Source organism: Grammomys surdaster, unplaced genomic scaffold (assembly GCF_004785775.1).
Source record: "Grammomys surdaster isolate TR1022 unplaced genomic scaffold, NIH_TR_1.0 210, whole genome shotgun sequence".
Classification (NCBI taxonomy): domain Eukaryota; kingdom Metazoa; phylum Chordata; class Mammalia; order Rodentia; family Muridae; genus Grammomys; species Grammomys surdaster.
This window is the reverse complement of record NW_021604655.1, coordinates 2,198,085-2,219,356: the sequence shown is the minus strand read 5'-3', so window position 1 is coordinate 2,219,356 and position 21,272 is coordinate 2,198,085. Positions and strand designations below refer to the sequence as shown.

The following is a 21,272-nucleotide window of genomic DNA, read 5'->3' as shown; positions in this document are numbered from 1 at the left end:
TCTCTCTCTCTCTCTCTCTCTCTCTCTCTCTCTCTCTCTCTCTCTCTGTGTGTGTGTGTGTGTGTGTGTGTGTGTGTGTGTGTGTAGGCCTGTATGCCTATAGCCTGGGGAAATCTGAGGCAAGAGGATTAAATAGGCAGGAGGACTAGCCAGTGCTAACCTTGGACTAAATAGAGAGCTTGTCTTAAAACAAACTGCAAAGGAAACAAAACAGAAGAGAATCGAGCGGGATCCTAACACAGAAGAGACAGACCCGGGGAAGGGAAACTTGTCTTGCATGAGGAAGTTATGCATACTTTAAAACTAGAGCTTCAGAAGGCGAGTGAGTACTAGAACTAGTTAAAAAGGATGCATAGGGGAAAACCGTCGAAGCTGACTGCGGCACGGGTCCCGGGCTGAGGTTTACTGGACCTAGTCGGTGGGAAACGTCTGCAATGTGGAGAAGGCAGAAGAGCCAACTGGGAATGAAAAAATGACTGACAATCTGCCCTAGAGAGCCCACCAAGGAATTTCTTTGTAGCATATAAAAGCTGACATCTGATATGCTGTATCAAGAGATTGCTGTCTACTTTGTTTCCCACGTGCACAAATCTTCTGCGTAGTTACGAGAAAAACTGAGCTATCTGTTCCAAACAGCTTATCCAAATGAACTGAGGCATGAGGAAGACAAATAAACTCTCTTCTGATGTCGAAAAGTTACAGAGGATCATTTAATGTTGAAATCAAGTTATGTTCGTTACTGTTGATTTGGTTGTTAACTTTATTATTGTTACATTTGGCTGAGTCATTCCTGGGCCCTGAGTAGTAACGGTCACGTGAGAGTAAAACATTATAATAGCAAGATGATTAGATTGGCCGTAGAAACTACCCTGGGATTATAACACGTAGCGAAGTAAAAGTAAAGCGCCAAAGCATTGCGAGGGAAGACAGCCCGGGAGCATGTAGCCTGGAGCTCACAGCCCTACCTGGGGCCTGAGCGCAGTAGCCCAGCGCGCTCAGAAGGGTGATCAGCAGTCCCACTCCCGCTAGCCGGACAGACCCCCGAATCCTGGGGCGGGATGACTCCGCAGCCCATCTAGGGGCTCCACCCTTCTCCAGACAAGGGCACACCCTAAGGTCTGGGAGCATCGCTCTCGGAGAAATTCAAGCTCTTCTTTGATTGTAGCCCCAGAAAAACCTCTCCAACCCCTCCCCAAGGGCAGCGCTGATCCGAGTTGCGGAGTTGGCTGCACCTGACGTCTAGTGACCCGATTGCACCTCCTTTCCCTCCTCCTTGGGGGCCCCCCAGCCCAATCCGGTTCCAGCAGCTTTAAGACTGCTAGTGAACTGCGCACGCGCACATCTGGAGCTAAACGTTCTCTACCAGAGGCGGCGCTCTGGTCTCCAGGCAACGGGATAACAGAGGTGGACGGAGTGCGCCTGCGTGGACGGCGGTTGGGTTTAGTCAGGTGTGGAAAACTAGGTCTTGGGGATTTTCCTTGAGCTGGAGCGGCCCCCCCGAGCGCCTCAGGTACGCCGAAAGGGGAGACACGGAGACCTCCCGAGGGGTTGGAGAGTGAGAGTTTAATCCCTAGAGACCGGGTCCCAGTAAGGGCTCCGGCTTGACCCTCTGGGACAGAACATGACTTCGGAGTTCCGGATCCAAAGCGGGCTGGGGCGCTCAAGTGTCTGGCACCCCGTCCCCCAACACACACTCTTTGCAAGTACTGTTTGAGCCGTAGAGCATTTTTGACAGCCAGGCACCTGCTTCAGGCCCAGGCGGCCTGAATCCGTGCAAACTACTCTTTGTAGTTTGCAGTAGGGGGAAAGTCCAGGGAGCTCTTTGGGCCAGGCCCTGTCGCTAGGCCACTGAGGGACTGGTCTCAGAGCGGCCTCTGCAGTTTGCAAGAACCGGGGCTGGTAAGAACAGGTTGCCTGTTTTGTGTCACAGACGACCTTCGATCTAAAGCTTTTCCCACTCATTCCATAAGTGACATATGACAGGTCATATACGAGACTGGAGGAAAGTCAGTGGCAGAACACCTGTGTCACGTTCACGCTTTGGTCCTCCGGGCTTAGCAGTGTCTGGCCTGGCACATACTCATCACTCACTAAATGCTTATTGAAAGAATATGCTGGCAGATCCAACACCACAGTCCCGAGAAACGTTTAAAGGGAACGTGGGTAGGGCAAATGTACAAACAGTTTACTCTAGCAGCCGGGAGTGAACCTCAGACAAATTCTTCACATGTATCTGGTTTAAATCTCCCCTAGGCTTCAGTCCAGGCACTGAATGGCTGGTCTCCAGTTGGCTCCACATCTGCCTGTGGGCGTTATGTTCCCACATAATAAAACAGAAGCTCCTGGGCTCCACTCGGCTAAGCACGACCCTTACGAACATAGTGACTCTTCCCAGCGGTCCTCCATGGGACATTTGAGGAATACGTTCCAGCAGAAGCTTTGGAGCAACACAGAGCTTGGGCGGGAGGATGATGTCTCCACCCACCCCAAAAGGAACATCTGCACAAAAGCCCGGAGGCACTCCTGTCCCCACAGTGCAGGAATCAGCCAGCAAGGCTCAGGAAACAATGACCAGGGCCAAAGAAAGGGGTTGTTTTACTTGTCTAGCCCGACACCCCGGTATCCCAAAGCAAATGACCAGGATTTCATTCCCTTTAGGAAGAAACGAGTTGGCGTGGATCGGGCATACCCACTGAAACCCATGGTCCACCGGAAGTCACACAGTACAAGTGAAGCAGGCACTGACGGGGACCAGAATGGCTACCCAAGACTCCCTGACTCAAGTGAGTTTTCAGACAACAGCTTTGGTTTAAGGAGCTGGATGAATTCATCTCTTCTTGCTTCGGTGCCGGCAGAGAAGGTCATAGCAGAGGTCCATAGGATGGAGTGGACCCAGATCCAAAGGCTAGAAGCTGCAGGGGAGAGTTTACAGAAGGAAATCCGAAGAAAGGAGATTCTCCTGCGAGAAAAGCTGAAGAAGACAGAGGAGGGTCTTCGAAGGATTCAGAAGGAAAAGAAACAGGCCATTTCCCAGGAAGACGGGGAGCTACAAAGGATGGTACTACCTAGGAGGAGGGTTAGAGATGGTGACCGCAACACCACACACAAACCCTGCTTGTCCCCAGAGGTCAGGTCTGAGGTATTCAGTAGAAACAGGGGAGAGGATCAAACTTGTGAGCAGGCTCAGGAAAACTCTAGTCCACTCCAGCTCTCTGACTATGAAATCCAGAAGCTCAAAAGGGAAAGGCTGATGGCAAGTAACAGTAAAATCCGAGACCAAGACTCAGGACCCTCAGCAGACACCTTCTTTCAACCTTCAGAGGACCTGGGCAGTGCACTGCAGGCATCAAGTTTGTGCGGAACCCCAGGCTCCTCAGGCTCCGGCTCCTCTACAGAAGAGCCAGAACTGAGCAAGTGCAGCCACTGTGGACGATCGTTTCTTTCCCTCAGGCTGCAGAAACACTCCGCCGTCTGTGGCAAGATGCAAGGCTCCAAAAGAAAAGTGTTTGACTCCTCCAGGGCCCGGGCGAAGGGCACAGAACTAGAGCAGTACTTGAACTGGAGGGGGCCAGCCACAGCCAAGGTAATAAAAGCCTCCTAGATTTGACTCTGTGTGTGGGTGCGTGGAATGGCCTGCTATGTCCTCACCGGTTTTCTGGTGGGAACTAGAATCATGTGGGACCGAGGGGGAGAATCAGGATATCTGCTTGCCAGTCTCTCTAGTCAGAGCTTTACGTAGGAGCCTCACAATTCTGTGAGGATAAGAATCTTACTGTGTCTGTGGGAATGTCATTACATCCATTCACATATCAAGGCCTTGGGCAGTGGTGGCACATGCCTTTAATCCCAGCACTTGGGAGGCAGAGGCAGACGGATTTCTGCGTACGAGGCCAGCCTGGTCTACAGAGTGAGTTCCAGGACAGCCAGGACTACACAGAGAAACCCTGTCTCGAAAAACCAACCAACCAACCAACCAACCAACCAACCAACCAACCAACCAACCAACCAAAAAAAAAAAGAAAAAAAAACTAAAAAAGAAAGAAAGAAAGGAAAAGGAAAAAAGACTCTATTTCTAAAATCAAAGCCTAGACTTCCCCTAGACTGACACAAGTCCCCACATGCGCACGCACGTACTTGCACGCAAACACACACACACGCACACGCACACACACACACTGAATAGCTTAAGTAGACGTCTATCTTTCATCTACATCTTCAGAGACCTGTATGTAGGAGATGTACAGTTGATTGCTAATCAATAGCTCTTGCTCTTGAGTTAGTTACTATCCTAACACCTTTATGAGGTGGGACCAATAGATAAATCTTACTTGAATTGACCCCAAAATCTAGACTTCAAAATATATGTCCTTTTGATTATTATAAAAACGAATTCATGTTTGCTGCAGGAAAAAAAACTACATTTGAAAATGTGCATTTTATTTTAAAACAACTGTAAAATGCGTACTTTCTTGATTTATTACAGGAATCCCTTGTTTTTCCGTTATCATTCTCACTAGTCTCTTTCAAAATTAGTTCTACTTTGATGTACTTTCTTAGTAAATTCAAGAAACACATGTAAGTTTGGATCCCTCCCCCTGACTAGTTAAGAATATTAACATCATAGGGATAAAGTACCTTTTCCCCCTGTATCTCAAAAACAGCCCTCACTTAAAAAAAAAAACCAAGTGGAAACCCTGAGGTCTTCATGACACACAGCTGATACTGCTCAGGGCGATTAGTCCAGTTAATTAGTTATGGGCTAATTTACACCCACCTGGAGATGGTTGCCCCATAACCAACCTTCAAGGGAAAGCCACTTGGTTTGCAAAATAAGAGTTTCTCAACATTATTTTAGAATGTATGGGAAAATATATTAAGCCTGTAATTTCTGGAGGGTCATGAATTTAAAGAAAAATATTAAAGAATAAGATGGTAAGGGTTGGGATAACCCATGTTAGACAGCCTCAAAGGGCTCATGTAACTCTAATCGTCTGGGAAAAATAGAATCTATTTCTGTTTTTATTTCTTCCCAAGAGAAATGTGTCCTCAGGGGCTTCCTCTCCCCACCCCTTTTCTCTCTTCTCCTCCTCAATGGCTGACCCGGAACTCACTCTGTAGACCAGGCTGGCCTCAAACTCACAGAGAGCCACTTGTCTCTGCTTCCCAAGTGCTGGGATTAGAGGCATGGGTCACTACACCCAGTTCCCAATTCTCTCTTCCCAGGACATTACAGTTTAAATGTCCCCTTGCTAAACCTTTTTAAAAAGCACAATGGTGTGATGGATGTTCGAGAGTAACCTATAATTACAGTGTTTTCTCTTAGTACAATTTGAGAGATCACCACAAGAATGTCTCTCCCACGTTCAGAGATGATCTCCCTAGAACCTAGCTTCCAACAAGAAGTTGGCATGTCGCTCTGACAGATAATGACAGGATGGCCAGTTACTATTCTTTCCCCTTTGGTCAACCTAGTAATTCACTGGGGATTCCCTCCGGCCTATCATAATAATTGACTTGGGGCCATCATCGAAACTATTCAGTGCTTCTTAAGTTCCTAAATACAGTGGCAGTGAAGCTGCAGACAGCCCCACCCCAGCTCTAAGCAGACCCATTTGAGGTCCTGGGCTGCACTGGGGACACAAGGCAGAAAGGACTTGGGTTGAGCTGAGCTGCACTCCAACCTGGGAGTGTCTCAAGTCTCTCTCCAGAGTTCTGTGCCCTTGAGAGCTAAGTGGCTGCAGGCCCTCGTCTTTCTTCCCGTATACTCTGAGAACCTTTGAGTCAGTTAATATCCATATAACGTCCAGCAGACACAGAGGCCGTCCACTATACTGTCAGTACGGGAGGCAGGAGCCCACACACGTCTTTGTCCTTAATGTATTAAGGACCATTTCAGTATGCTACAGAATGGAAACATAGCTACTGCACGGCTGAACATCCTTCGGGCCGAATTCTTTTAAGGTTCCTGGCTGCCATTTCAACACCAGTTCTTTTGTCTTTGTTTCAGTGAAATACGCCTGGTCAAGCCTGCTCTTCCCATTTTTTTTTTTCTCTGAATGGTATTTTATTTCTCCTTTATAAGTTCCACATAATAGACAAAGGCTTTTTGATAACATATTGTTATCTTTGCTCAAAATGATCATATAATCATTTCCCTTTGATAGCTTTCCTTGTTCTTACCTTTTACCAAGAGGGTTTTTTTAAATTCTTTTTTAAAAATTATTTTTAAAGATGTATTTATTTTATGCTTATGAATGCTCTATCATCATGTACACCTGCACCCATTATAGATGGTTATGAGTATGAGCCACTATTTAGTTACTTGGGCTTGAACTCAGGACTTCTGGCAGAGTAGACTATGCTCTTAACCACTGAGCCATCTCTCCATCCCCCTTTTAAATTCTCTCTCTCTCTTTTTTTTTTTTTTTTTTGAGACAGGGTTTCTCTATATAGCTCGGGCTGTCCTGGAACTCACTCTGTAGATCAGGCTGGCCTCGAACTCAGAAATCCGCCTGCCTCTGCCTCCCAAGTGCTGGGATTACAGGCGTGTGCCACCACTGCCCAGCTTAAATTCTCTTAAAGATCAATATTTATTTACTTTGTGTGTGTCAGTGTGCACACACACATGTTGAAATCAAAGGACAACTTGTGAGAGTTGATTCTTTTATTTATCCCCTCTTATGGCTCTTAGGATAAACTTGGGTCATCAGGCATGAGGTGACAGGCACGCTCACCCACAGAAACATCTTGCTGACTCTAATTTTATTTTAAATAGTTTGTTACACACATTTATTTAAAAACCCATATGGTACTAAATGATCTATAATGCAGTCTTACTTCATCTGTCTCAGGTCCCCACTTGAGTCCGCAGCTGTGTGAGATGTCTTCTGGTCTGGGTTTCCATGTTTCTAAATAACACACTCACTTCCTTGACCACCAGCCTTCCATGTTCTCTGACGTCTGCTTGCAGAGCCTTGTCCCCTCGCCTTCCCCATTATTACTCTCCCTTCCACTCTAGCTGACCACAGTTCTGATCTAAAACAGTGAGGGTTTACAGGACCGAAGTTCTACATCTTCTCTGATGTCAATTCTGCTCCTGCCTGCATGTCCTTGGTGTAAGTCACCGGCTTAGTTTTCAGCCCGTTCATTTTCCATGGATCTATACTTAAAAATCTCCCTAACCAACTAGATGTTAGGCCTGCATGTATGCATTGCCTAAGGAGACCATGAGGAGGCACGGGGTCCTCTGGGACTGGAGTTACAGACTATCGTGAGCCACCACATAGGTGCTGGGAATCAAACCTGGGTCCTCTACCAAAGCAGCCAGGCATTTGTTAATTTTTTTGTAAGTGTCCAGATATCTTTTTAAAAAAAAAAAAACAACAAAAGAACCCCCCAAAAAAACCAAGATTTATTTATTTTATATATGTGACTACACTGTTGCTGTCTTTAGACACACCAGAACAAAGCATTGAATCCCATCACAGATGGTTGTGAGCCACCATGTGGTTGCTGGGAATTGAACCCAGGACCTATGGGAGAGCAGTCAGTAACTGCTCTAACCACTGAGCCATCTCTCCATCTCTCCTTTTAATAGTTTAAGATGTTTTTCTTTTCCCCCAAATTCTAGAAACTTCTCTTTCTCCTCTTGCTCTATCTGGAGTGCTTGTCCCTTGGCTTTGGAATTTCCATTCACTTTTCTTCTGTGTTGGATCCTGTCTTTTTTCTTGTTTCCTTGTTTGTTTTGCTGGAAACTTATCAAGAGATATGCATAGGCAGTGTATTCTTATTCATGGAATTAAAGAAATTGTCTACATAAATGCTTCCTATTTGACTTGGCTGGGTATAGAAATCTCGGTGGGAAGTGATTTTTTTAGACCTTTGTTTTTAAGACATTGCCTCATTGTGTAGCCCTGGCTAGCCTGGAACTCACAGAGATCAGCCTGCTTCTGCGTGGCTCTTTATAAGAGCATTTATTTAAAAAAAAATTGTCAAAGAACCAACTTAATAAAAGTTATTAAAAAAGAAATATTTCATGATTTCTCACTTTATTAGAACTCTTAAGACATCTTTCAGCACCCACTGTTTACTGTTGAGAAATTTCATGTTGTTTTGACTCCCGGCTTCAGTTTATGAAACCAGTTTTGTTTCACTTCCAAAGGCTAACAGGGTTTTCCTAACTCTGAAGTTTGACGGTTTTACAGGCATCCTTTTGAAGGTTTGGTAAGCATTTCAAGTTCCGAGACTTGTGATCTTTAATTCTACAAATGTTAATTATATTATTTCCTTAATAACTTCTTCTTGGGCTTTCTGTGCTTTTTGGAACAAGTTTGCTCACATGTTGATCTTTCCAGACTTCTCCTTTCTATCTGGTCTCATTTTCCCATTCTGAGAGGTGTTTTTTTTTGTTTTTTTTTTTTTTGTTTTTTTTTTTTAATTTTGCAATGCTTCTTTTTGAGTTTTGACTATCCGGTTTTTAATTTATAGTTGTTTTGTTTCTCTGGTTGTTCCCTTTTCATAATATATTCCCTTTGTGGACAAAATCTTTTTAAAAACAATTTATTTTTATGTACATGGGTGTTTTGCCTGCATGTATGCATTGCCTAAGGAGACCATGAGGAGGTACGGGGTCCTCTGGGACTGGAGTTACAGACTATCGTGAGCCACCACATGGGTGCTGGGAATCAAACCTGGGTCCTCTACCAAAGCAGCCAGTGCTCTTAACTGCTAAGCCATTTCTATACCCTGGACACCATATTTGATATTATATTTTTCTGTTAACACTCTTTTCTCAGTTTCCTGCGTTGTTTTGTACTTTAGGACCTTTTCTCTAGATAAGCTCTCATCAAGGATCTGTCACTCTCTGCCTGTTCATTTAGATTTTTTTTGTTTTTATTTTTGATTTTGATTTGAGACAGGGTCTCACTCTTTAGCTCTGGCTGGCTTTGAATGCACAGAGATCCTCCTGTCTCTGCCTCCTGAGTGCTGGGATCAAAGGTGTGTGCCAGCACAGCTTGCTGTTCCTTGGTGTTTAAGCTTTAGTGGGTTTATTCAGTAAAGGACTTCATACTGAAGTTATGAAGTAGTGAGTCCTATGACCGTGGCTCCTTGAGGTCAGTATTGGAAGGCTCACTGAGTGAGTCCAGAGAGCTTCAGCCCTCCTGAGAGTTTCCTGTTACTGTTACTAGTATGCTGGGACCCGATCTTAGAAAGGAGTCTGACAGGTCCGTGGCTGCTAGAGAACTCAGGCTTCCTCACCACCAGCACTGAGATGAACTCTGTTCCTTATCTTGTCTGGATTTTCTGAACTTAAACCCATCTAGGGGTTGGACAGCCACCTCAGTGGGTAAGAGTACTTGCTGCTTTTCAGAGGACCTGAGTTCAGGTGGCTTTTCCAAAAGACACCCTCTCCAGGCCTTCATTCATGGACCTTTACCCACACAAGGACGAGCACGCACACACACACACACACACACACACACACACACACCTGAAGTTTAAAAATATCTTTAAAAAATTATCTAGTTCAATTTCTTTAGAGAGAAAGGCTCTCTTCTCATGGGAGGGCACTGGGGTACTAGGCACCTGGATATACAGGGTAGGAGAGGAGCCCTAAGTTCCTCTTTTCGTCCCCACACCTTCTTCCTTTCAGCCTGACCCATCCCTCTCTGGTTGCTTTGCCTCCATGTAGGAGCCCTCCTCCTTGCAGGCTCTTGGGCTGTGCTTCCCTCATCGCGCGACGCCTTTTTGTTTGTTTGTTTGGTTGGTTGGTTTTGCCCTTTGGTCTTGAGGCCCTTTCCACAATCTCTCACGGAGCCCCAGAAAGGGGAACGATCCACGGCAACTGAAGGCTCAATGTTCCTTTTACATTACAGGCTGAACCTCCTCCTCGGAAGAGCACCTGGAGACAGAAGCACGAGTCTTTTATCCGTACACTCCGGCATGCGCGGCAGGTCCAGCAGGTAATCGCCAGAGGTGGCGATCCCTCAGACTTGCCTTCCATCCTGCCTGCAGAAAACCCAGACTATGTGCAGTGTCCTCACTGCAGCCGCCACTTTGCTCCCAAGGTGGCTGAACGCCACGTACCTAAGTGTAAGACCATCAAGAATCGCCCTCCACCTCCGAGGAGGCACGACTGCTGAGCAGACAACCGCAGGAACTGCCCCACTCAGGCTGTGCTTCCCTCCCTTCAGTAGTAAACCAGAGAGTAAGTGATGGAAAGCAGGGAGAAAGACTTTTCTCGAACTCAGGATCTGCCCATGAGAAGAGAGCCACTGCCTCACGGCAGGAGGCAAATGGAAGCCCCAGCTTCTCACTGAATCAGAACCTTGGCTGAGTGTTTCTGTTCTTGCCTGAAGAACTGGTAGGTGAGGACCCTGGGTAATGAGGCTGCATTAAAGCTCTTTTCCTGAGCCTAACCGTGGTTTGTGCTGGTGAAGTGCCCACATTCAGCGTTGCTCGGCCACGGCACGTGTCCAGGGTTTCTGTTAGGCCTTCTTGCCCTTGAAAGTTGGGATATAAAGATGAGTGAGTCAGGGTCCGAGTGTCACTGTCACGCAGATGGTGACTCTTATAAAAGGCAGTAAGATTGTGCTGTGAGGCGTTACTGATGGAAGTCTGTTCTTGGCCTCCATGGCCCTCGGTCCTGGCTGAAAGCCAACAAAAGTTTGTCCCGTTAGGGGGCCAGTGTATCCTAACCCTTCCCTGTGGTGTACTGTATAATGAGATAGCTTATGCACTTTACAGGATAGGGATGGATAGAAAACAATTTCACTTCTCTGTATTTGTTCTCTTTAAACGTGTTTCATATGTTGAAGGAAGAAGCTGCTGGTACACTTTCAAATATGGCCGTGTGGCTGGCTGCCTTGAGGCAGCAGAGCCTGTCTAAGCAAGCGTGGACAATGCTCACTGTTTCATGGCCCTGAGATCAGAACATAGTCATGCTTCTATTTTAAACTCTGAAAGGGATCAGGTCTTCTTAACCGTGGGAACAGTGCCCACTTCAAGTTAGGCCTTCGACTAATGGGTTTGGGGAGCTTACGAAGGATGACTGCTTAAGCTCCTAGAAGCACTGGCTATTTAACCTGACATGCCCTCTCCCCAGGCAAGCTTACTGAGGAGTACACACAGTTCTTTATTCCACAGAACAAAGAAGCCATGGCTAAAGTCACAAAGTCCCCACCGATGCTCAAAAATTTTAAAAGATTTACAAGTGTTTTGAATGCATGTATGTATGTGCACCAAGTGCACGCCTGGTGCCTGCAGAAGTCAGAAGGGTGTTGGATCTCCTGAAACTGGAGTTGCAGATGGTTGTGGGCCACCATATGTGAGCTGAGAGCCCAGCTCCTCTACAAGAGCAACAAGTGGTCTTAACTCAGAGCCATCTCTCCAGCGTCCCCACCCCACTCATACATAACATTCATAAATGCTATGAAGCATTTAAAAATATGTTGACTCTAGGGTAGGAGCATGTCATGACAATCTGGAGGCTGTGGAAACACTGGGCAGCAACCTACACAGGACACACTGGAAGGGGTTCAAAATCTGCCGTTCTGCTCCTTCAGGAGGGAATGATGGCAGATAGAACCAGACTCCCTTGCCTCATCTGCTGGGCCTCCTAGGCAAGTGGATTGGGATCCCATGATGATGTTATTAGGGCCATAGGTTAGAGCTCTCAAGAGGGAACAACTGTGTGTAGGGCTTTCTGCAGACATAGTAGTTATTCATTTTTAAGGTGCCAAAGAGAAAACAAGAACCTATGTCGTTGTATTCCCTGTGATCTTGGTTTTGTGTCTTCTAAATTTATCTGGATTTGACTCTGGGGGAGGTAAGGGCCACTTTCAACCTTAGAGATCACATAGATGCTGCCTGTAAATGTCCATGTTACTTTAAGCACGTGTTGTAAACGTTATACATTTTAAAGGTGAAAAGCTCTGGGAAATTCGCATGGTGAACCTCCCAAGGTAGCTCTTTTCATTTAGAAATGTGTGCAGACGTGTGGGGCTAAGACTTCCTGGCTCACACAGCAGTGCCTCTTGTCAACATTTGCTTTTGGTCAGGTGATCATTCTTCACAACCGCACAGATGGCGAGCAGAGCTGGGATGTAGATTTTCCCCCTCAAAGCCCATGACCCATGAGGTTTAATGATCAGCACATTTATGTCGGCAGTTAATCACTGAGGCAATAAATGACTTCAGGCTTTGCAGAGAATCTCCTAGTCCTGACTGGAGTCCTGACCCCGCCTCCCGCTATCATGACTGGTACTTCCTTTGAGGCCTGGGGATCTCATATAAGCGACTTCCTCTAAAATACCTACTTTTTCCTGGGCTGTTCTTCCCATCATAAATGTTTCTGAATAGATAACAAACCAAACGAAATCTGAGCATTAGGAGCCTTTTGTTTTAAAACTTTAGTACGATGTTCCGCCAAGAAAAGTAACAGCTGTTGTAGCAAGGAGACTGGGTTTTCCTGAGGAAGGTTTATAGACAAACTGGCATGACCACTTGGAAAAGTCTCCCGCCAGGACCAAGGAGGTGTGTACAACTCTGAATCTTCTCGATATTATGTATGCATACGGTGTGTATGAGTGAGGCATGCACACGCCAGTGTGTGAGGCCACAAACAGCACTGTGGACTCTGTAGGTTGGACTCTGGTCACCAGGCGTGCCCACAAGCCACTCCAACGTGCTAAGGGTCCTTCCTTAAATGGCTCCTTCTCCTTCTGCACTTTCTAAATTTTTGCAAACTTTTGGGGACAATTTTTTTTTTCTGGCAAGAATGAGATTAAAAAACAGCAGAGGTTATTTCCGTGTAATGTCTCTTGTGTCATTTCTGTTAAAAGAACACTTTTATTTATTTATTTATAGAAGACTCACAGAATTAGAGATTTCCCAAGGTCTAGAACTGTGGGTGTTCCATCTCCGGTGACTGAGGTGGTGGACAGGCTCACTGAAGCACAGCACTTTCGGAGAGTTTAAACATTTATTTAAAACAGAAAAGCCGCACCACGCCATCCTCATCCTTCCCAGCATCTGGCTAACAACAAGCTGGCTCTGCAGCCTAGTGTTGGCACAGAGGATAAACGCAGGCTATACTGTAACTCAAAGCAACACTACTGGGAAGCTTCAAACACCTAGTACTGCATAGAGGAGAAGCAGGACAATTTTTGAAGATTTAGCTATAGAAAACCATTTGAAGACATTTCTGCTGTCTTGACTTTTACTCAACCCAGTGTATGGTTGTGACTGTTGAACTGGTTTTTGTTTGCATAGCTGTTTGGTAGGGAAAAAAATCTTACGGTTGTCCTAGGCACAATTCTGGAAAGTGCAAATTGTCTCTAAGGCACAGAACTTAGATTCTCAGCTAGATTAATAGCAAACCTAGACTTCCCAAAGGAACATGGTAGAGAAAACGACCACCATGCTCTACTTGAGCATGACTCCCAGGACTCCTGCCTGCCTCAACACTCACTGTCACACACAGTCAGCAACATGCCCATACCCCTCAGCTCCAGAGCAGATACAATGCTCATACTGAACGCCCTAATCCCTGCCTCTCAGGCCTGCTGAGATGGTAAGCATCAGGATACAGGACCTTGAAAGGCCAGCCAGTCCTGACAAAAACCAAAGTTGCATTGACCAAACTGAACCAAAACTCTCCGCAGGGTTTACTGCCAGACCCTTACATCAGGATTGGGCTTTCCCTTATTCTGGGAATAAGCTTCAGTGATGACATGAGTACTACTGTACTGTGCTTCTCAGAATTGAGAAAACGAGGACCCCAATGGACAGAGATGCCTGTCCTCAGAGATGGGGCTTCCTCTCAGCACCAGCCTTTACACCACTAGCTCAAGGAAATGGCAAGTTTCTCCTGCATAGGTAGGTCCTCCTGCAGTATTAAAAGAGACAGCAAACCTCTTTTTGGTTTGGTTAAATCAAACGATATGAATTTAGCTGTGTGTAGCACAGAGGATGTGGTACTTATCAAAGGAGCTGCTGTGGCCTCAAACACAAGCAATCCATTAGACTTGGTGGAAGCACAAGGCTCACATTTAAGGGAAACTATCAAATGCCTGCCTAGAAGGTTGGCTCTTCTAGGACATATACTGTCTTTGGAAAAGGTAGCTTGCTCCACTCAACAAGAACACAGAAGTGAGCTTGCAGCCAATTCCCTCTTACTTGGCAGGTTCTACCTGTCAAGCTTTTGTGACCCCAAGGATTTGGTGCTGGCTTTGGGCTACTCAAGTACAAAAGATGATACTGATTTACTGGGTATGATGTGACTCCAAAACACACCAAAGGGAAAATACTGACTAGACATGGAGAGGAAGTGCCCAGGGCTGCTCATGCCAATCAGACCCCTAAGGGCCAGGACACTAGAGGTACAGAGAGGCCTTCACAGGGGCAGAAGACCTCAGAGTCACTGAGGTCCTCAGATACCAAGGCAAGACACTGAAGGAAGTGTTACCTCCCCCATGATTTTCTCCCACAGCTCTACCTACTACCCGATGATGGTGTAATTTGCTTAGACACCTTCTGTCTTGGAGGAATCCCCCAGAGCTGGGACACCCCACCTTGTACTAACTGTAGCCTCAAAGTCTGGCTAATGTGAGGAGGGACCTGCCCTCTCTCTGCTCTTCACTGATGTTTCAAACAACCTCCATGGTGAGGGCAATCCAAGCTTTCCTCACAAAGCTGCATCAAGTAACTGAACTTCCTGATGATCAGCTCTAGACTGACTCTAGCAGTGGATTTTCCTGCCTGGACTCCAGGCTTCTGAGAAGGCATGAACACTTTACCACTCTCTGAAGGACCCTGGGCAGCCCACTCCATTTTTAAATTCTCCTTCATCCATCCAGATGTGTAATGCCTGGAGCTTAAATCCCAAGGCAGCTTCCAATTAATGATGAAAATGATAAACAGAAAATGAGCTGCTGCCAGTGCAATTAAGGTGAGTACTGTGTCTCCTCTTCAAAGGTGGGCTCAGAAGACGAGGTGCAGAGCTGCTGCTGCTAGGGCAGTCACTGATGACAAAGCCAGGGCCACAGGACCCTTCCATTCTCCCAAACAAGAAAACCACTCCTAGATCCTATGTAAAAGGCAACGCCACTGTCCAAATGCACAAGGAAAGTGCTTTACAGCCTTCCTCTGCCCTGGGCTCTGTGTCTGCAAGTGAGCAAAGCCAGGGAAGCCGCTCTCTGCACTCGGGGAGTGCGCAGGGAAGCTCTGTGGGTCCCAGTTTCCTGAGGGCTATGTGGGCTCAGGACACTAGAGGCTGGGCCGACAAGAATCTGTTCCAAGGAGGCACCAGGAATCCGAATCTACGTCGGGCTTTGGATCCATTTCCACGTCTTCCATTGCTGTCTGGGTTCCTCTGGAGTGCATCCCAACCTGTGCAGACAGAGCAGTTCCACCTTAGCACCAGTGCTGCTGGCCATAGCATCAAGACTGTTTTCAGTACAGTCTAATCTCTCAGGATTTGCTGTCACAGTCTTGTGAAGGCTCAGGTTGCACTGTCTTAGAAACAGTCTCTATCCACTTAGGCAGTAGAGTGACTAGTTGTTCTGGTTTGCCCAGGTCTACAGCGTTTGGGGATATAGTATGAAAAGTGAAATGGCTGGGAGGTCTTAGTGCACACTTTTAATTCCAGCACGCAGGAGGCAGAAGCAGGAGGCAATCCATGAGTCTGAAGCCACCTTGGTGTACATAGTGAGTTCTAGACAAGCCATGACTACCAAGTGAGATCCTGTCTCAAAAACAAAAATAAAAACCAACCAACTGGCCTGGAGAAATGGCTCAGTGGTTAAGAGGACTGACTGCTCTTCTAGAGGTCCTGATTTCAATTCCCAGCAACCACATGGTGGCTCACAACCATCTGTAATGGGATCTGATGCCCTCTTCTGGGGTGTCCAAAGATAGCTACAGTGTACTCATATATATAAAATAAATCTTTAAAAAAAAAAAAAAAAAAAAAAAAGGGACACTCTTAAAAAAAAAAAACAAAAAACAAAAAACAAACCAACCAACCAACCAATGCCACCAGTCCTGGATAAAACAGTCTTGGTGCCTGCTACAGCTACCAACATAACCTTCTGAAGTGTTTCACAGACACTATCTCTCCTAATGTTCAAAATGACCTTATACAGTAGGTTGTATTCACTAAGTAAGAAGAACAAATTCACATTAGGGGTAAATGGCAAAGCCAAGGCATGACTCTTCCCTCACTTCTAGCTGGGTTGAGATGAAGTGATACCAAGAAGCATCACATGCAAAATGCTCTTCGAAAACTACTTAACCTGAACCCAGTAAAGCTGTAATTCTACCTTCTAGTTTTCAGAAAGAGCATGTGTGTGCTCAGGCCACTGAGTGCAGGCAGAAGGACTTGGGCTGGGAGGTGATTCTTTCCCACCACAGTGGGCTTGGGGACTGAACTCAGACTGTCAGGTTTATGTGGCAAGTGCTTTTCTTAGCTGAGCCTTAAGCTGAGCTCCAACCTTAAATCATTTTTTAGACTCTACTTTAAAACGGTTCGTCAAGGACTAGGGATGTAGCATTTGTATCAAGCATTTGCCTACCATGTGTAAGATACGGGATTAAATCCCCACTATTGCACACGTACACAAATAAAACGGTTAGAATAGGCATGTACTTGGGCAGTGGTGGCGCACACCTTTAATCCCAGCACTCAGGAGGCAGAGGCAGGTGGATCTTCCAAGTTCGAGCCCAGCCTGGTCTACTCAGAGAGTTCCAGGACAGCCAGGAAACATAGAAAACTCTGTCTGTCTCAAAACAAAACAATCAACCAACAAAAGAGAATAAAAGAATGTATATAATATACCTACCAAATGGTGTACTGTGTTAATTACTACTGAGCCTATATGGTAGGCATGTGGGTGTTGACTATGATGTTTGAACATTTTCACAATAAACATAGAAAAGCCAATTAGTAACGGAAAACAATGGAAGTTGGGTGTTAAAATGAACTAGGTAGGTCCAAGGCTCCCAGAATCAAGTACAAAGTCCCATCATTGAGAGAGAGAGAGTCACAAAGGGCTAAGTCTACTTAGTACCTTACAGCTTGTTTCTGTGAACTTTCAAAGCAGATTTAGAATTCAATTATTCTTTTAATGAATGCTCTCACCTGCTGGCCTCCTTCCAATTTCTTGTTGAGCTTTTGTAGTTGGGTAAAAATCTGGAGGTTTTCTTGCTGGAGCTTCTGCTGTTCATCCAGACACTTTAACACCAGACTCTGCAACCTGTCAACCTCCACCTGCAGAGCACTGCACGCACACGCAGGAGAGGTCAAGGCTTTGCCAACACGTGGCACTGCAGGATTCAGCCGGGGGGGCTAGGGACAAGAAGGAGACAAAGCAGAGGCTCTGCCATGGTGCCCCAGTACAAACAACCTTTACATTAACCAGTAAGGTAATACAAAGTTACGAAAAATAGGTGCAAACGAAGCAAAAAGAAAGCCTGGACTCTAGAGGCACTTGGTACTAATAGGACAAGGGACTTCCCAGAGCTTAGGGCTCATTAAGCTGCAGAATCATCTATTTGGGAGGATTTTGCAAAACTCTTATTTTTATATGTTCTACTTTAAAGTGCTGAAGTGAAGCTCTGTTCTCAGTGAGGCTCATAAAATGCAGTTGGTCACACTGTGTCAGAAATTCGAGAAGAGTTTGTGAAGAAAACTGACAAGACAATTTAGGAAGGCCAACACAGGAAGGGAAAAGCTCGCTCTCAAGTTTTAAGGGCTTTGTGACTTCTCTCCTGGGCAGGCTTTGATTTATTTTGTTGGGATTTTTCTCCTGTATACACTGTTTAAAAAATAGCAGGTCAGAGCCAGGTGTGGGGTGCACGCTTTCATCTTAGCACTCAGGAGGCAGAGGCAGTTGGATCGCTGTGAGTTTGAGGCCAGCCTGGTCTACAAAGTGAGTTTCAGGGCAGTCAGAGCCACACAGAGAAACCCTGCCTCTTAAAACCAAAATAATAATAAAATCAATAAAAATAAAATAGATAGCAGGTCAGCAAATAACAGCCAAGACATAGGCACATTCATCCGTTACGTATTACAGGTTGAACATCCCTAACCTGAAAATCCTAAATGCTCCTAAATCCAAAGCTGTTTGAACACTGACATGATACCACCTAAGCTCATGAGACGGCCTGCAGTGCAGAATGGGTATACTAAAATATGACACAAAATAACCTCCAATCACAAAATGGTCTCCAAGCTACGTCTACATATCATTATGTATATGTAGATATTCTAAAATCCACCAAAATGTGAGATTTAGAAGACTTCTGGGTCCCAATCATTTGGGTAAGAGATGCTCAATTGTCTCTTTTGTGCTACATGTCAGAGTTGTAGTTACAAAGAGAATCCCACAGAATCACATAACAATGTTGTGGCTACTCTAGAAGTGTGAAGTCATCTGGCCTACTTACTCATTTACAGTTTCATCTCTAACCAGGTTGGCTGTATATGCACTGTTGGCTGTATATGCACTGTTCTTTCAGTAGACTCCAGGCATTACTTCTTATCACAGCTCAGCTAACATTCATGGTGCCATTATAACTGAGTTTGGAGGCTAGGAACATGGCTATCTGTGAAGAGCTTGCTTAGCATGTCCAGAACTCTGGGTTGGACCCACACAGCATAACTGGGTGTGTGGCACATGCCTCTATCATCATCTGGGGGAAGGAGGCAGGAGGAACAGAGAGGTTAAAGGTTATCCTCCATCCTTGGCTGGGCTACAGAACTTGTTTCACAAAGAAACAAATCATCACAACAGAAAGACCATTTGGAAATGTACAGTTCAGTTTGGTACTCCTAAGGAGGAGAGGAAGAAATGACCCTCTGGAACGTAGAACTACTGAGAGACAGTGTAGCACTGGCCCAGAAAGCTAGAGGACATGATGAAGCCAGGAGAACCTAAGAGCTCAGAGCCACTGTCTACCAAGCTGAGGTTACAGAGGTAACTCAGTTACCCAGGCTCCCACTGCGGGCTGGTGTTCCGGAGGAACTTCAGATGCGACTTTGAGTCCTTGCAGCTCTTCATAGGGCAGAGTGTCCTTCTCAGACTGTGAAAATGCTGCACTGAGGGGAGTTGGGCTGTCAGGCATGGGGATGAACTCTGCGTTTTCCAGCTCCTAGGCATACAAGAAAGAACATCACCAGTTTAGCTGCAACAAGTTTCTTTCTCCCACGGTCTTAGTAGCTTTCACTTTTACGCTGCTGTGACAGCAGTGCCCTCTAGTGGGACAGAAGGGTGGCTGACCACTTATATTGCCTATCCTGGAACCAAACTGCCATCCCTTCAGTGATGCAAGCTCAAGTTCACCAACAGTTGTATCTGGTTCATTTCCCCAACACAATTCTACACACACTATCTGCTGGTCAGGAGGCTTGAAGGCAAGGCCCAGAAGCCCTCTGCTAGGCTGCTGGAGGCTGAGACTGGGGGGTGCTGCCTCCTCTATTCTCCATCCTCAGTTAACTGGTGAAGTCCTAGTGGATGAAGAGATTTAAATATGGAGAGCACCAGCACCACTCCTTTTTGTAAAAAATTAAAAACTCCACCATGTGTGGCAGCACAAGCCTTTAATCACAGCACTCAGGAGACAGAGGTTTGAGTTTGGAGCCAGACTGATGTACACAGTGAGTCTCAGGCTAGCCAGCAGGGATCCATAACTGCAAATGTCTGCTGCCCAAGCACACAAGCCAAGATTGAGTCAGGAAGAATATACCAAGAGGTGGGTTGAGGGCACCAATAAAATCTAGCAATCTCCTCACGCTGAGCAATAGCCACTATTACAGTGGCACCTAGACAGTTTCCTCCACATTCTTCTACGCAATGTATTTTCTGAAAAAATAAGGTCTTGCTGATTGAAACTCAATCTTTTCATATAAAAGTTTACTTTTTAAACTTTTTGTACCTTACCTTTAATCAACTGTATTTCTATCGTAAGGCATTTCAACTGCCCAATATTCCACTTCTATGAAGAAATATCATCAGTGAGCTTGATCTCTGCACAAGTACACTGTAAAACACGCCTGCAGCTCCACTGAAACTTTCTATGTACTTTCTCCGTTAGGAGGCTCCCACAGCAGTGCATTTCCTTACCACTTCTAGAACTGCCTTGGTAGTGCTATCCCTCCCTGTAGTGATGGCCCTGCTCTATACCACAGGTTAACAAAAGGTTCAGTGCCAAGAATGGTTACCTCTCTTGGAGTTGGCAAGTGAGGGCCCTTAAATTCCCAAGCACTACAGGCTATGGCCAGTATTCTTGGTTAGCCCCTAGAACTTGATAGTAAAACCCTATGCTCACTTGGCAACAGAGGCCAGAAGTTCTGTGAGTTCAATGCCAGGCTGACCTAGATAGTGAGTTCTAGGACAGCCAGGGATACAAGTGGACCTTGTATTTAAAACAAAACAAAGCAAGCCTATTGCTGAAGACATCACATAGTTGAGTCATAAAACAGAAACCAAGCTCCTCATGACTTATTATACTATACTACATGCTATACTCAGAGGTGGGCATATCTTTTAACCTTCCTCAGAGAAGCTCTCTTGACAGTATATAGTGATTAACAGAGACCTGCACAACAGGTAATGCTGCAGAGAATGAGACTGAAGAGTTCTCAGCTCTGAAGAGGACATGTAGATCATATCCTCTCCTTTCCTAGGCTCAGGGGTCACTGTGGAAGAGGAGACACAGAGACTACAGGAGCCAGAGGCGCTAGATGACTCTAAGAACACATGTCTCCTGGACACAAAAAGGGCAGCTTCATACTTAAGTTCACAGCAATTGTGACGGCATGCCTAAGACCTGTGCAAGCAAGCTCAAGCCAGATCAAATCTCAGCCCCAGCATCAAGAGCGGAAGTGGGAATGAAATCCCACTCCTAGCTAAAGACTTATTGGCAACTGCTAGCTGCTAAGAGAGGAAGAGTCGGTCTTCTTAAAGGTGTGGCTCCTAGTAGGTTAACTCTACTCCAGTAGAAGGACATATATCCAAGAGTATATGGGCAGCATAAACTACTTGATGGGCCTAAAAAAGGCAGGGGGGAAGGGGGCCAGAGGAGACAAAGTTGGGTTCTTTAGGAGGGGGAGTGGATATGGGAAGAGTTGGGGGAGAGGGATAAATATGATCAAAATGGAATGCACAAAATTTTCAAAAGACGAATAAAATAAAAAAGTCTTTCAAGATAGGTTGTAAAAACAATAACAACAAAAAAAGGTATGTTATATGCATTTACATTTAACAATGCTG

General features: G+C 45.7%; 3 protein-coding genes across 4 annotated transcripts in view; 1 reads left to right on the top strand and 2 right to left on the bottom strand.

Annotated features, from left to right (window-relative positions):
- The window catches only part of Acyp1 (acylphosphatase 1), a 13,789-nt gene extending 12,562 nt beyond the window's left edge, over positions 1-1,227 (bottom strand). The window contains exon 1 of the mRNA XM_028771871.1: positions 966-1,227. Within this exon, the coding sequence (XP_028627704.1) occupies positions 966-1,128 (163 nt within the window). The 5' untranslated portion in view covers positions 1,129-1,227. The remainder of the gene's footprint in view (positions 1-965) is intronic.
- An 86-nt stretch (positions 1,228-1,313) lies between these two features.
- Positions 1,314-12,815, top strand: Zc2hc1c (zinc finger C2HC-type containing 1C). 2 transcript variants are annotated; one of them, XM_028771835.1, is made up of 3 exons: positions 1,314-1,510; positions 2,254-3,583; positions 9,876-12,815. In XM_028771835.1, the coding sequence occupies exons 2-3, from the start codon at positions 2,273-2,275 to the stop codon at positions 10,140-10,142; spliced, it is 1,578 nt and encodes a 525-aa protein (XP_028627668.1). In that variant the 5' UTR covers positions 1,314-1,510; positions 2,254-2,272; the 3' UTR covers positions 10,143-12,815. The 2 variants fall into 2 exon arrangements, with proteins under 2 accessions (XP_028627668.1, XP_028627669.1); XM_028771836.1 differs by lacking the exon at positions 1,314-1,510 and having other exon boundaries at positions 2,249-3,583; positions 9,876-10,418.
- The window catches only part of Nek9 (NIMA related kinase 9), a 41,859-nt gene continuing 33,384 nt past the window's right edge, over positions 12,798-21,272 (bottom strand). The window contains exons 20-22 of the mRNA XM_028771834.1: positions 18,991-19,152; positions 17,141-17,347; positions 12,798-15,390 (exon numbers count right to left, since the gene is read on the bottom strand). Coding sequence (XP_028627667.1) covers positions 15,268-15,390; positions 17,141-17,347; positions 18,991-19,152 — 492 coding nt within the window. The 3' untranslated portion in view covers positions 12,798-15,267. The remainder of the gene's footprint in view (positions 15,391-17,140; positions 17,348-18,990; positions 19,153-21,272) is intronic.

Coding starts and splice junctions, on each gene's coding strand:
- Zc2hc1c (XM_028771835.1), top strand. CDS start 2,273: ATGGCTGGTCTCCAGTTGGCTCCACATCTGCCTGTGGGCGTTATGTTC. Junction 3,584..9,875: donor GGGGGCCAGCCACAGCCAAG/GTAATAAAAGCC, acceptor TTTACATTACAG/GCTGAACCTCCTCCTCGGAA.